At 38.5% G+C, this 15,480-nt stretch overlaps 1 protein-coding gene and 1 long non-coding RNA gene across 2 annotated transcripts in view; one reads left to right on the forward strand and one right to left on the reverse strand.

Moving 5' to 3' along the window:
* The first annotated feature begins 5,261 nt into the window (after positions 1–5,261).
* On the forward strand, positions 5,262–6,246 carry LOC148960432 (uncharacterized). The gene is made up of 2 exons (XR_016145287.1): positions 5,262–5,507; positions 5,725–6,246. It is a non-coding gene; the product is annotated as an uncharacterized LOC148960432 (long non-coding RNA).
* Positions 5,572–15,480, reverse strand: part of LOC135690972 (uncharacterized) — a 111,125-nt gene continuing 101,216 nt past the window's right edge. The window contains exons 39-49 of the mRNA XM_089116005.1: positions 15,143–15,379; positions 13,696–13,908; positions 11,439–11,840; positions 10,093–10,254; positions 9,607–9,765; positions 8,548–8,718; positions 8,256–8,417; positions 7,809–7,930; positions 7,354–7,412; positions 6,574–6,707; positions 5,572–6,245 (exon numbers count right to left, since the gene is read on the reverse strand). Of these exons, the coding sequence (XP_088972131.1) occupies positions 5,698–6,245; positions 6,574–6,707; positions 7,354–7,412; positions 7,809–7,930; positions 8,256–8,417; positions 8,548–8,718; positions 9,607–9,765; positions 10,093–10,254; positions 11,439–11,840; positions 13,696–13,908; positions 15,143–15,379 (2,369 nt within the window). The 3' untranslated portion in view covers positions 5,572–5,697. The remainder of the gene's footprint in view (positions 6,246–6,573; positions 6,708–7,353; positions 7,413–7,808; positions 7,931–8,255; positions 8,418–8,547; positions 8,719–9,606; positions 9,766–10,092; positions 10,255–11,438; positions 11,841–13,695; positions 13,909–15,142; positions 15,380–15,480) is intronic.

The following is a 15,480-nucleotide window of genomic DNA, read 5'->3' on the forward strand; positions in this document are numbered from 1 at the left end:
TTTGAAGGAACTGGTAAACTGAAGGGGTACTCGGTGAAGCTAAACATCGACGAAAAGGCAATACCACGTGCACAACCGCAAAGGAGAATTCCTTTTCATTTGAGAAAGAAAGTTAAAGAAGCTGTCACCCAGCTGGAAAAAGAGGGGATCATTGAAGCTGTACCAGAAAACGCGCCTTCGCAGTGGGTATCTCCAATCGTCGTAGTACCGAAAAAGGATGGATCTGTTCGTCTTTGCGTAGATATGCGTGTGCCAAATACTGCAATAAAACGTGTACGTTATCCGATCCCTACATTGAATGATATCAGCATTCAACTCAATGGTGCCAAATATTTCAGTAAATTGGATCTAAACCAAGCTTACCACCAGCTACCATTACCCATAGACAGTCGTTTTATCACTACCTTCAGCACACACGTAGGACTTTATCGATACACTTGTCTCAATTATGGGACAAATGCTGCTATGGAAATTTTCCAGCATGTTTTACAAGAAACTTTACAAGGTATAAATGGAGTGCTGAACATCGCAGATGACATCGTAGTTTTTGGCAAAACTCGCAAGGAACACGATTTAGCTTTGCAAAATTGTTTGCAACGTCTGCATTCAAAATGCCTTACGCTAAATCTCAAGAAATGTAACTTTCTACAGAAATCAATTCAGTTTTATGGACAAATTTTCACAGAACATGGTACGCAGCCAGATCCAGCACGCATAAGCGATCTTCAGAATGCACCAATACCCACCAGCATCAAAGAGGTACGAAGCCTGCTCGGAATGGCAAACTATAGTGCTAAGTACATCCAAGATTTTGCGACGCTCACTGCACCACTTCGAGAGTTGACAAAAAAGAATACACCATTCGTATGGCAAGCAGTTCAACAGAAAGCATTTGAAAACATAAAATTGGCTCTGTCTGAAGCTCCCGTTATGTCGTATTTCGATACCAATAAAGAAACTTTCGTTACGGTGGACGCAAGTCCCGTAGGTGTGTCCGCAATTTTGAGTCAAGCAACCAAGAACAGTGATGATTACAAGGTTGTTGCTTACGCCAGTCGTGGACTGTCCGCTACTGAGAAACGATACTCGCAAACGGAAAAAGAGGCTCTAGCCATCGTTTGGGCCGTAGAACATTTTCATTTGTTCCTATATGGCAACGAATTTACTTTGATTACAGATCACAAACCTTTGGAAACCATTTACGGCAGTTCAACCTCTAAGCCGTCCGCGAGGATTGAGCGATGGGTTTTGCGACTACAACCTTATTCGTTTAAAGTGCAGTACAAGGCAGGAAGCGAGAACTCTGCTGATTATCTATCCAGACACCCCTCCAGTCAACAATCGCGAAAACAAGAAAGAATTGCGGAGGAGTACGTAAACATGATTACGAGTCACTCTGTGCCTAAAGCTATGTCGCTAGACGAAATAGCGAGTGCTACCAACACTGACAAGACATTGCAAGCATTGCGAGCCGCTATACGAACAAATAGATGGCAAGCATCTGATCGTTTAAAGCCTTATTGTGCAATCAACGATGAGCTCACTGTTGGTGCGAAGGGAATTGTTTTGAGAGGAACACGTTTAGTTATACCAGAGTCACTTCAGCAACGAGCTATAGATATTGCCCATGAAGCTCACCAAGGTCTTTCCAAAACAAAAAGTCTATTACGAGAAAAAGTATGGTTCCCAGGTATGGACAACCTAGTTCAGCATACCCTAGATTCGTGCCTGACTTGTCAAATTGTCGGCAAACCATCGCCACCAGAACCTCTGCAACAAACTGATTTTCCTAAAGGACCATGGGAAACTGTTCATATCGATTTCTGTGGACCGCTTCCTTCAGGAGATCATCTTTTAGTCGTCATTGATCGTTATTCGCGATTTCCGGAAACCGAAATTGTGCGATCCACGAAAGCATCAACTGTCATTCCGAAGCTGGACAAAATATTTTCGGTACACGGCATACCACGTGAATTGAAGACAGATAACGGTCCACCATTCTCGAGTGAAGAGTTTGCACGATATGTAAATATCCTCGGTATAAACCATAAACCTGTCACACCTTACTGGCCGCAGGCAAATGGAGAAGTCGAACGCTTTAATCAGCCTCTCATCAAAGCCGTACAAAGCGCAGTGGCAGATGGTAAGGTATGGCAACAAGAACTGAACCGTTTCTTGTTCCAGTATCGTAATACACCTCACAGCACAACGAAAATTGCGCCATCAGAGTTGTTATTCAACAGGAAAGTACAAGGAAAATTCCCTACTTTAGAGAAGCATCGCGTAATAAATCGACACAAAGAAGCTAGAATAAACGAGGAACGCAGTCGATCATACCAAGAAACATATGCAAACAAACGCAGAAAAGCAAGGAAGAGCAACCTTCAAGTTGGAGATACTGTTCTTGTCCGCCAACAAAAAAAGGGAAACTAACGACACGATTCAGCAAAACGCAATACAAAGTCGTAAACCGTAAAGGTACGCAGATAACTGCAGAAGACAGTAATCATCGTCGTGTAACTCGCAACGTATCATTTTTTAAAAAATTACGCGCTCAGATGTCGGATTCCGAAGATGCCAATCAATCAAATCGAGCCACATACGCTTGTGAACAAGAGGTTCCTAGACCTGCTGAAAGACTAGTTAGAAAACGTTATGCACCAGTACGATATGGTGAACCAATACCATTGGACACTTTGTAAACAGTATACGAAAAAAAAACTTCTTTAAAAGGAGGAGTGATGTAGTAACCTAATTGACTATGCGCAGGAGCATTACTTTATGTGACCCATGTTTATATAGTTTCAGATTACAGTTGACAGTATTACAGTTATGTGTGTAGGCCGTTTGAAGTTAATATAAAGTTATCGTTTTGTTTCTGTTCAACCCATGCGTTGTTCTATCTCCTTCACATCTTAACAGTTTTATATACTAAAATATGACAGCTAGCCTAAGAATAACGATGGAATAACCAATAACCATAAATAATACGTAAAAACACTTACCCTGTGACCCAAAGATGCGACAGTAAAAGCAAAAGATTGCATCTTTGTCAATTGAATACTCTAACCAGTCATACTGCTCATACCATCTCTTCTGGAATCGAAAGTCTTTCCCAGAAATAACTGATTTTGGGAAATCGATAACCGGCTTAATTTGTCCCATTGCAAGGACATTGTCGATGTTCAGGACGTTTTTAGAAGACGGATCACGTACAGAAGCACACGCCATTTCGTTGTCTTTCAGATGAATGAGTGAAAGTCAAGATATGCAGCAACAAATTCATCATTTTTTCTCGCAGAGAGCCGGAAGATAATTACTATTCTTTTTAAGACGTTAAAAATGTTGATGAAGTGAACTTCGTAAATATACGGAAACAACTATTGATATTCTCTTGCAAAGGATTAAATTATTATAATCTGACCCATTCATGTTTTCCTGTTGTAAGATAAATAAATCTTAAGGATGTAATTTAATAACAAATTTTGTGTTTTACATTGAAATAATCTTGCGACACAATTCACAGAACGTAGGCCTACCCCCCCCCCCCCCATTTTCTCATCGGATTTGCATGAATCTCAGAGACCATCTTTCTGAAAAAGTTGGGGGTAGGCCTACGTCCCCCATTCCCCCCTGGCGCCGCCACTGCACGCCCCCAGTTCTCGGCAGGATCAATTTTGTATCTGGTCTAAGCTCGGCGAGAAAATGTTGGGGAGGAGTAATATTTGTTGAAAAAAACTACGAACGTTGTTTATTATAAGATTGTTTGACATTGTTATTCATTGTTTTAAATTCTCGTTTTAGATTAATGATACCTTTTTGTTTGGCACTTCCGAATAAACAAGTTAAAGTTAAAGTCTACATGTTGTGTTGCTCTAATAATGTATGCAGAAAGAGAAATCAAAGGATTCTAAGCCACTTTGAGACCTCAGAAATGAGAAAATCCCGGAAGCTTCCGGGAGCTTCGCCCCCTGGACCCCTACCAAGGCGTTGCCCTGGACTCGTTGAGGGGCTTCTTACAGCGTCCCCAGACCCCAGCTGTTTTAGGCAACGGTCTCTGGCCACTGCATGCGTGCCTTCGGGACGCCATGTACACATAGAACAGCAAAACACGATTTTTAAAAACTTCTTGCACGCCCCTGAAAACCCCCTCCCCCTCTTTTTTGGAGCTGGCGCCGCCACTGAGGGCGTGCCCCAATCAGTGCCCTCGCCCCCCCATGGCGCAGCTACTTGATTGCTCTATAGCCAGTTCTCGATCAATTTTTTCAGCATGTTATGCAAGAGCAACATTCTTTTCTAGGAAAAGTATACTTATAGAAATCCTCATTTTAGGAGGCTTACGTTTTTCATGGAAATCGTGAATTTCTTTCTTTTACTGCCGAATACATAATTACTTGATCATAAAGTATCTCCGATTACGTTAGGCAGGAAAAGCAAAACTATTAACAAAGGATTAAGATACCCCCCAAAAAAGTAAGAAAAGACTTTAAGGAGGTACGGATTTAGCCGGGGGCTGTAGACGGAGCGACACCCCCCAATATTTCTGCTTCCTTCGTAAAATTTTGTTTCATTCGGTAAAAATCATTTGTTGGTAATCAGTAGTAAAAAAGTAACGCCAAGAATCTACTTTATTTATTTTCTTGTCAGTATTTATCTTCTTAAAAGTGGCGTAGCGAGGGGGGTAGGAAAATTCTGAAATGTATCTGAAGCTAATCTCAAGGGCGTCGTTCTTGAGACATTCCCGATCAAATAGAAACTAAAATGCTAAAATAGTCCATTCCTACAAAACTGGATTCTGAAAAGCTTGTCGTGGATTTTGCTCCAAGGAGAACGGACTTGGTTTAAAACTTTTGAATACTGTTTATGATTTTTAGATATTTCGTTACCACGTTGGAAAAATCAATTTTTACAAGCAGTGCTCTCTCGCCTTGCACCATTTAGGATATAAATGTTAGTGGAATCGTGAAGACAGTCGATAATATGGTCAGCCACAAAACGCTACATATGACGCTGTATAAAGGGAAATTGCCACGTGAAAATGCCACAAAAGGGGTGTTTCTAAAAAATCATAGGGGTCTGGTCAGCAAAAATTATTCTCTTTGTCCCACCAATCTTCCAACCCTGGTTACGCCACTGCTTCTTGAATACGCCCCTGATTTTAAGGCAGTAGTGAAGGAAACATGCCTTTCTTTACAAACTTGTTACATTTCTCCGTGTTAGGCAGGTTTCAGGACGTGGCCTAGTCCCAGGTGCAAGGAAAACATGGAAGTAAAACGGACAAAACTTGTCTTCAGTTCCTTTTTTTGCAGATTATTGAATTGTTTTGTCGGTGAATTGCAGAAATTATTCAATGGAATTACTCTTTGATGGATCAAATCTTCCTAACGCATCTTGGACTTTCTGATCGATTTCTTTGCAGGTATTAGGAACGTCAATGAGGAAACAAGAGGAATATCTAACCACTGAACAGTTTATCAACCAATAGCAAAAAATGTAGAAAAAATTTAGTAAGTAGAAAACAACGTCCAACCGTATAAGAAAAAATTTAACAAAATGTTCAACGATCTTAGATCAAAGAAAAAATAAATTGCTAGATAAAATAAACCAAAGCTGATTGAAAAAAGTAGCAATTTGTAAATCAATGATTTCCTTTTGATAATAGTCGCCTTTTAGACAGCTGGTAAGTCTGTAAAACCATTAAACGTCTTTCTCGTCTACTTTCAGGGCATCTTGTTCATCGGCATGTTCACTGTCAACGGCTACCTTGTTGGAGAGTACTCGCACAGAAGATTGAGTGCTTTTGTTTGAATAAGGCACTTCATCATAAGCACTCAGATTTGTAAATGTCTTCAGAGGATAGTCAGATAATTTTTTCGCACTTGCTGCGTCATCAAGCTGGATCCCTGTACTGACATGATATTTCCGTTGATTTTTCTTCCACACGAGAATTCCAATAATGATAATTAAAAGCAAGCCTACCATTGATAAGCCTACAATCAGACCAACGTTGTTGCCTTCTTTTTCACATCTGTTGCCTGAGTAGCCACTGGCACACCTACAAACCCTGTAGTTTGGTCCACGCTCACATTTGCCACCGTTTAAGCAGAATGAGGGACTGCAGTCGACCTCGCAGGTTGATACTGAAGACGGCTTGTAGTAACCTTGAATACAGGCACAGTATCCGTGGGTGGCATCGCTTTTGCATTCTTGCTTTGCGCCACAATTGCCAACCAGTCTACAGTGGTCTGTTGAGGCAAATTGAGACAAAAAGATTAACGTGCAAAAGAGACATACTGCTGTCCCTTGTTAATGTATCCAGAACCCAGAAGGAACAAATACATCTTCTGTAATGAAAACCAAGCTTAAGAGAAAAAATTTTTATAACAGATTTTCTCTTAATAGAATACACTTTCCGATCATAGAGAGTCGAAAGCTTTACATTATCTACAGGTATAGCTAAAAGCTTGACGCAAATTAAAGGGAAGGGAGATACAAAAGACTGGCTAGCAAATCAGGCTTAATTCTTAAACTGAAATAAAACTTGATATTGGAGGTTAAGGGAAAGGACCTTACCAACAATTTTGTATGAAGAATCAACTGACAGAGGTCCAACAGAACCGGATGCGATAGCATTACTGAGCTTGTCCAGAGGGTCGGACAATGATGTAGAGAAGACCAAATCGGCAAAGGCTATGACACTTCCATTCCTGTTGACGTCAAGGGACATTAAAAAACGCTGTTTCTTATAAGAGGCAGGCATTTTAAACGCAGCCATTTTTACATTATACTTGAAGCGACATTTTACCAACCCTTATATATTTAAGGTATTCAGGTGATACATCAACGATGCAAATTGAAACATTCAGTATCTATTGATTAAGTAAACTTTGATACTTATGAACAAAATTGCTTTCTACATCCTTATTCTAAATGACACAAACGTTTTGTATAAATCAGCAGTTAATGGGAAATTAACAACCCTACCATTTCATCAATTTTCAGCTGTAGTTTAAAGCAATACTTAAGAAGCTTCAAGTTCCTTTAAAGTAAAAGGCTAGCAGTCTTGCCAATCACGTTGCTGCTTCTTCAGCATTCACGACACAACAACGAAGGTAAAGAAACGCTTTATAACAATTCAGACAATAGATAATATTGATAATTCATTAGAATCTTGAAATTTACGAAGCAATATAGAAGTCGTATTGTAGTCGTATCGTAGTCATGTTGTAGTCGTATTGTACTTTGTAGCCGTATTATGGTCGTATGGTGGTTAGATTATGGTCTCATGGTTGTTAGATTATTGTCATATTGTGGTTATATCGCGAACAAGGATCTAACAGCAGCAGAACAAACCTGAACTGGTTGATTTTGACAGACATAAAGCCTTCTTCGGCGGCATAAATTCTCTCTACCTAGAATTAAGATATCATAGGCTTATGAAGTCAATATATGGTTTCAGACATATTCGATGATACAGGCCCAATGGTATTGCTTGCTGAATACAATTCACAGGGCTTGATCATCAGGGAGACAAATACTTGAGCATCATCAAATCTTTTCAGTTGTGATACATTGGTCATCGCTCATTATGACCGCATTTAAGTTCAAAGTTTATGATGCATTTTCGTTTCATATTGCATTTTTTGAAAAGATTCCTCTGCTTTTAGAAGAGTTTCACAGGTTTAGTCAGAAAGGAGAGATCAGTTGTTTCGTGTGTAATTACAGCCATTGCATTAAACCAGCAGGACTCAGGTTTTTAATGATTTGCTAAGCTCTGTAAGGTTAAAGCAATTGATTTGTATACTCACTTCTTTACAAATCTTTGATATCAAAGTTCTGAATTCTGAACTGTTGACATCTGACAGCTTGGAATTCCAAACTTCTACTGTGAACCGGATTCCTACACTTTCCTTCTTTGTGTTTTGCAGAGCTGTACCAATTCAAATCAAACCAGTAATTATCATTCTTGTCATTATAACTATAATAATTAATCACATTAAGATAAATTTTGACTTGGCCTAAAGCGTCCAGTTGTATCGTATCGTTTTGCTATCACTTTGTTCTTGTAGCAAACTTTGAAGACGAGAATCAATTCAATTCAAGATAAATTCAATTCAATTAACAATAACGATATAGCAGCCTATTGTTGTATGCAGTGTCTTTTATAAAATGTAAGTGTAACTTTTGAGTGGAATATATATGTAGAAAAATAGATAAAACATTTACTGAAACTATATGTTTCATAACATACTTACAGATGCAGTTGCTGGATGAAACACTTCCTGGCATTTTAGTTGTTCTTCCACTTGTACAGGCAATACAATGCGGCAAAAGCAGATTCTCCCTATACAAGCCAGTTTGGCAAGCCATACATTTCATGCCATCTTTTGATACTTCTTTTCCACGTGGACAAACAGCTACAACGTATAAACAGAAAAGATTTGTGATAGCTTGCTTAAGGCTTGCTAGGATAGCAGAAATATAAAATTCACGGAATTCATTAAATGTCATAATGATTATGATAAAGAAATTATAAAACATCAATACCTTTGCAAGATGAAGAGCTTTTAGCTCCTAGAATGTATGTTGTTGTTGTAACTCCTCCAGTCACCAGGCAAGGAACACAGCTCGTTTGATTCGCAGCGTCCCTGTAGCTTCCACGAGGACACAACTGGCATGCATCACCAGTTATCAACTCAGAGCCTAGGCCACATTTCACTGTACGATGAGATGCACTGATTAGCTAATTATAATTAATAGCCTAACCTGAACAAATAGGAATAGACCATCTCGGAGTTCGCGACGCCATGATTGAAGTTTCAATCCCTCAGGTAGGGCAAAACAGCTAAAAATTCATGGTAGATAGAGGCCGCTTTTTGGCCGTTCAACTTCTTAAGAATAAAGAAAAATACTTTTAGAATACAAGTCTGAATTTCGCCGATTAACAATGAGCTACAGAAGAGTTTACAAATCTCGATGATATAGGCCGCCGTTGATTTTACTGCAATTTTCGCCCCACTTGTGTTATGGCATCACTCCGAGATGGCCTATAGACTTTCGGTTTCTATGCATTCTGAAAATCTCTAAAATCTCTTAAAAAATTGCCTAAGTCTCAAAATCTTCCAAATCAATCATGAAATCTAAGATATCTCGGCAAAACATTAAAATCGCTGAAAAAATTATGAGATCTTGAAATCTTGAAAAGAACTCTTAAAATCTAGAAAAGAAATCTTGAAATCCCACAATTTTTTGGCAGTGGCTGAATGATTTTGCAAAATCCTGGCACATTCAAAGCTTATTTGAAACGAATCCTTGACAAAAATCTTTGAAGTTTATATCTCTTATCACGAGAAAAGTATTCATATCAAGCACCTTTGCCTCTGCTCACCTGCCCAAAAATAGCTAGCCTCGATCTGACTCTAAAACTCAATCTGACATCGCAATGATGACGTCAAAATTTTTTGAATTTTTGAAATTTGACTATAACTCCCAACAGAGCATTTTGAAATACCTATTAACGTGCAAAATCATACAAACTAAGCTATCATTTGTTTGATTTAAACAAAAAAGACCTACACATTCAGAAATATATTAATTTATACTTGCCTACACATTCAGAAACATTTTTGGCTCCAAGACTAGAAGACCTTCCACTAGGGCAATAATCACATTGCATTTTGCCAGTATTTTCCTGGTAGAATCCCTTAGGACAAAGCTGGCACCTCTCTGCAGTCATGTTAAAGAAACTTCCAGCGGTACAGATTTCTACAGATAAGAACAAACGATAAGAACAATTGAAAAATAACTGGTTTCGAGTTGCGACCATGAATGTAGAAATAGTAGCAGCGCAGTGTCAAGAAGTACCATTATTATAATATTATTCTACGGAAATCTGTTATTAAGAATTATTAAGGGGTGTAAGTGCGTAAGTATACAACTTTAGAGTGTATACTCTACATATAGCACTATGTCGAATTAAAGTGCGACGAGTAGGAAAGTATGGAAAAAAGGAAATATTGTAACAAAGTTGAACACCTGTCAGAAAATTTTACTTTAAAATTCAATTATTCGCGATAAAAATGGGACACAAACCTTTACAGGCAGAGCTGTGATTGGAAGCAACATTGAATGTTGTAGTTCCAAAAGGACACGCTGTACAGTTGGTCAAACCATCCATCTGTTGATATGAGCCAAGAGGACAATCGACACATTCGTTGCCTGAAACATTGTGGTATGTTCCAGCTGGGCAAACAACTAACAAAAAGGAGAAAATAGTTTAATGGTACAAATGACATGCCTAGGCTTCATATTCTACATGCAAACTACATCGTTAGGTTTTTAAGACAAGCTGGCGGTTTGATGCTTCAGTTGGGCATCCTAGTAGATAGATTTGGATGAATGAGGATTCTATCGTCAGGGTTTAAAATAGCGTAGAGTGTCGTGTGTAGTGACTCAGAGGACGATCTTGAGGAACTTTGAAAATATTAAGCTATGTTTAGATGATCCGGTTGTTTTTTGGTTAGTGTTATTTATCTGATAATAATTGATAACGCTGCGTAATTACTTCGGATGACAATTCAAAAATTAGTCCCAGCAAAAGATGTATTAAGCTTTTAGATGTTAATTTATAGATAAAAATTTTAAGATTACGCAATTTTCTCGTGAAAACAAGTCTTTTGGCTCCGTAACAGACCATAATACAATTTTAAGCATTTATGCACAAAAAATATGCTTAATTAACTTTAATACTCACTTAATTCTATTTGAACTGTTTTTTAATTGATTACTTTCATATACGCAAAAACAAGACTTCAAACACAAAAATGAAGCTGATGGCCTTCAAAAATTTGCGTACAACATCGATTTTCAAAATCAGCACCCTTGAATTGACTAAAAGCAGTTGGTTTCATAGATTTTGCTCCCGGGCGACCATTTCCCTATTTTCCGCCTGGTCTTTTAATCCGACAATCTGGTTTCGCAGGCCTAGTTTCCAATTTGTTAAATCGACTAAAGTTCTTTCAAATAAGTTCACCGGAACGAGGTCCCGGCGCACTGAACCAGACTCTCTTGTTTACATGAAGTGAGTCTGGTACCCAGTGTAGTTAAAGGTGTGCAGATAGGTGGGTCAATAATCAAATAAAACTAAATTCACGTATAGCAGAGAATTCATAAACGTCGGTATAAATTTAAGTGAGGAGTTAAAAAATTTTTTTGGAAGAAGATTCTCGGTGAGTTAGTGAAAGAAACACTTTTTGTAATTTGTTTCTATCTTCAAAATGAAACGATCTGGAACACAATAGAAATAGTATCAGGAACGCAATAATCTAATCTGAAGTCTAGTGTGAAGGACGGCTCTGTTGCGAAAACGATATCCAAAAATTTAATTTCCTAGCCAAAATTCGCTATGTCCGTATCAAAGTCAATAATGGAATACTCACTGCATTTTTTATTCTGAGATTGGAGGATGCTTCCCTGGGGACACTTTATAGATACAGTTGTTTTGAGGTCGTTGTTTGTGGAATTGATGGTGACTTCATTGACCGATATCGTCATGTTAAACTGCCCGTTTTTAAAACCACTCTGAACTTGCTGTGTATAGTTCTCTCCACTGGTGGTGTTCACCGGGAAATCTACTGTAATTCTTCGCCGTGTCGATACACCGTCACATTTGATGCTTATCTGGCTGAAGTCGCAGCTAGATCCACAAATAGGGAAATACTTCTGAATCGTTTTGATTTTGGCTTCAAATTCTCTTCGGAATTGTGCCATGAACTGTGCATTACATGAGCTGGCTGAATAGGTTACTCGGTTTGACGTTGCTGTTGTTGCAGATGAAGTTGCTGTTTAAGAAGGACAATTCAAATAATATCAACGAGTAAGCAAAATTTTCTAAAAAGTCATAAAGCAGATCAAAGATCAGAAGGCACATTAGTGTTGTAATTCACCTATTTTCCAGGAATATCAACTATGGTCTTTTCAATATTAAGTGTAAGCTTTAGCTACGGACTTCAGCAATAAAGGTAGCGAGATATATCCATATATTCATCGTCCTTCCCAGATAGTTGGAAAATAGCCCGCGTGACCCTTGTTTTCAAAGGAGGCAAGCCCGATGACCGATCTAATTACAGTCCTATTTCTGTTTTACCGGTCGCGTCAAGGCTCTTTGAAAAAATTATATATGATCAGTTATACCAGTTTTTAAATAAGCACAAGTATCTAGTTTCTCACAAATCAGGATTTTGTTCTCTGCATTCGGTTGTGACATGTCTGCTAAAAGGAACCAGTGATTGGTACATCGACAAAGACAACGGGAGGTATACTGCGATGATCTTCATAGATCTCAAGCATGCATTCGACACGGTTAATCATCTAATACTCTTAGATAATTGACATTTTATGAGATTACTGGACATGCACACAAATGGTTTAGTTGGTATCTTGATAATCGGAAGCAGTACTGTAGAGTCAATTGCTCAACTTCCAGCATCGAAAATATTGGTATCGGAGTGCCACAGAGATCGTGCCTAGAACCTCATCTTTCTCTTCTATACATAAATGACTTGCCGTTTGCTCTTAAAAAGGCTAAGGCAACAATGTATGCCGACGAGACAGCAATCTCGTTTTCTTCTGATACAAGTGATAAACTGGATCTAGAAGTCAGCGAGGAGCTTTCACACATTTAAAAATAGCTACAGGGCAATAAGCTTACCCTTAATGGTGTCAAAACCCAAGCTTTGATAATTGGCTCTAAGCCAAAAATTAAAAAGCTAAAGAATAACCTTAGCACACTTCCTTCTTTTAGGGTAGGGGGCGATGTAATCGACCTATTAAACGAAACAAAATATCTCGGAGTCGTGATTGATAATTGCCTTACTTGGGAAAGTCACATTAGAAGAAGATCTCTAGAGCAATTGTTCTATTGAAGTATGCGCGAACTTTTGTTCAAACTGGCACTTTGATAAGTTTATAAAGCAGTATCATAGAGCCACATTTCAGCTACTGTTGCTCCGTCTGGGGCTCTTGTGGTGTTTCAAAGCTAGAGATGCTTCAAAAAATTACAGAATGAAGCCGCCAGAATATTAAAAATAGCCCTTTTGATGCATCTGCAGCTCCTTTGCCCCAGAGGTTGGCCATCTGTACAAAAGCTGATAAATAAAGGAACAGGTTCTATGGTTTACAAATCTATGAACTCTCTTGCACCTATATATCTCAGTGACCTAGTAGTAAGATTTTCTGGGGTACATCCAAAAAGCTCTAAAATAGACCATGCAATACCCGTGTTGAAAACTGGGAATGGCCAGAAATCCTTTGCGTATCGTTGGGTCACTCACTCTCGATTTGGACACAAAAATGCCTCCCTCGATCAATGCCTTCAGGTCCAAACTCAAGGAAAAATAATCCTTTTTATATATTGAGGTGTATTAATGAAAATTTATACATCTTTGATTTAGCCATATTCCGCTTTTTTCATTGTAAATTTTTTAGCATATAACTCTTTAATTTTGTAAGTAGTTTTTGCAGGGCCAATTGTAAAACAGTATTTAGACTGATTTGTACCCAATGAAATGAAAAAAAAGGATTACAGTGGAATTTCTGCGCAAGGACGAGCGGGATTTCTAGTGAATTTGAGTTTGCCCACACCCTTATATTAGTTGTTTAACGACAGGATTCCTGAAAGAAATTGAAGATACTCACCTGCGCAGGCAGGTAGTAAATTCTGAGGGTTATCTGGGTATGACGGTGGGCCATGACTCCATGTTCCACTTTGCCCACAAGAATAGTATGGCGGGTAACGCACTGCAAATGCGTGGTTCGGATAACATTTTGCATCACAAAATCTACCGTAATCCCAGCTTCCACAAAATGCAACTCCGTTAAGGGGGGGATTTAAGAGTGGACAGTTGAAACCTGAAAGATAATTAAAAAGGATGTCAAATTCATTTATATGATAAAAAAGTTATCATTGCACAAGTGTCAAAAAAAATATCAAAGCAAAAACTGAACTTTTCTTCATCACCCAATTTTCATGGCAGCAACGTCAGTGGATTTATGGCCGGGGGAGGGGGGGCAATTGCCCCCCTGCTTATCAATTATAAGGGGCGCCGAAATGAATTTTCAACTTATAGGGGCTTCGAAGGCACCCTAGCAAAATAGCTAACAAGAAAGGACAATTTACATAAAAGAACCCTATAAAAGCAAAGGCAGACGTTGTTTAAAAATCCACGATAAGTCGGTTCGAAGAGAGCAAGAATCTTCGCTTCCTACTCCAAACCTTCGTCAGTAATGACGTCCCTGGCTATTATTGTTGTGCAGTATGGTGATACAGCCGCTACAGCAATACTACAAAATACTGTTAGATATTACAAAAATTAGCATCCTCTATTTGAAGTACTGGTAGATACTCTACAGCGTCTTGTTAGTAATTGACTACGCCTCTCCTCTCATTCGGAGGTCTTTCGGTACGCCACAGATTAAAAGATTAGAGTGCTAGGTATAGATCAGCGTGTTTCCGAACTCTTTCACTTTTTGGCATATTTCCGAAATATTGAAGGAAAATTTGAAGATGGCTAAATGAGGGGCACCATGTTGACGTCACTGACCAACATTATGGTATAAAACAGCAACAAAACAACAACAAAGACTATAACAACAACAACAGTACAGCAAAGCAGCAAACAGACTTCTAAAATGAAGACGTCATAACATCTATTATAACAATTTTTTGAATTTAGATCCCAAAATGATGGAATAATTTTTTTTGGAATTTTAACAAGATAATATAAAAAGTTACCATGAAATATTTCTAAAGGTACAAAATCAGTCAAATGATTTACGAATTGGTCGATACATGGCCAAATGTATACTGGCTCTTTCCCAACTTTAAAAACCGAGCCCAAATATGAGTGGTTCTTTAGCAAACTTAAAATTTTTGATTAGCAATATCTCAACCAATTTTAGACAAATTTGACTGATTTTGCATATTTGGAAGTACTTGGTGGGGATTCTTATATTACATAGTTAAAATTCCAATATTCTAGAAATAGGATTTTGGTGACAACACATTTTAAAACTCTATAAAAATAAAAGAAACAAAACGGCCTCTGAACAGTAAAATGTGTAATTGTCAACTGTGGAAACTCACGCTTGACGTAAAGGTCAAACGTGCAGGATGCAGAGTTTCCAAAAGCATCGCTTGCAACGTAAGTAACAATGTAATCTCCCCAAGCCATGAAAGATCCGGAACGGTGAGAAGCTCTGATGGTAGCAACCACTTTATTGTCACTGAAAATAGGCTCTGTCCATGTGACAACGGATACTCTGTTTGGTGTTACCACTTGGGTCACATTTGGGCACCTGGAGACCTTTGGTGGCTCCTTGTCTAAAAAGACAAATTAAAATGTTTATCTAGGGAATAAGAAGTTAAGCCTATTTTCATCTTTGCACCTGAGAAGACTAGACAGCATGATAGAAGCATGAGAA

This window comes from Rhopilema esculentum, chromosome 4 (genome assembly GCF_057945365.1).
Source record: "Rhopilema esculentum isolate cy_ngs chromosome 4, ASM5794536v1, whole genome shotgun sequence".
Taxonomy (NCBI): Eukaryota; Metazoa; Cnidaria; class Scyphozoa; order Rhizostomeae; family Rhizostomatidae; genus Rhopilema; species Rhopilema esculentum.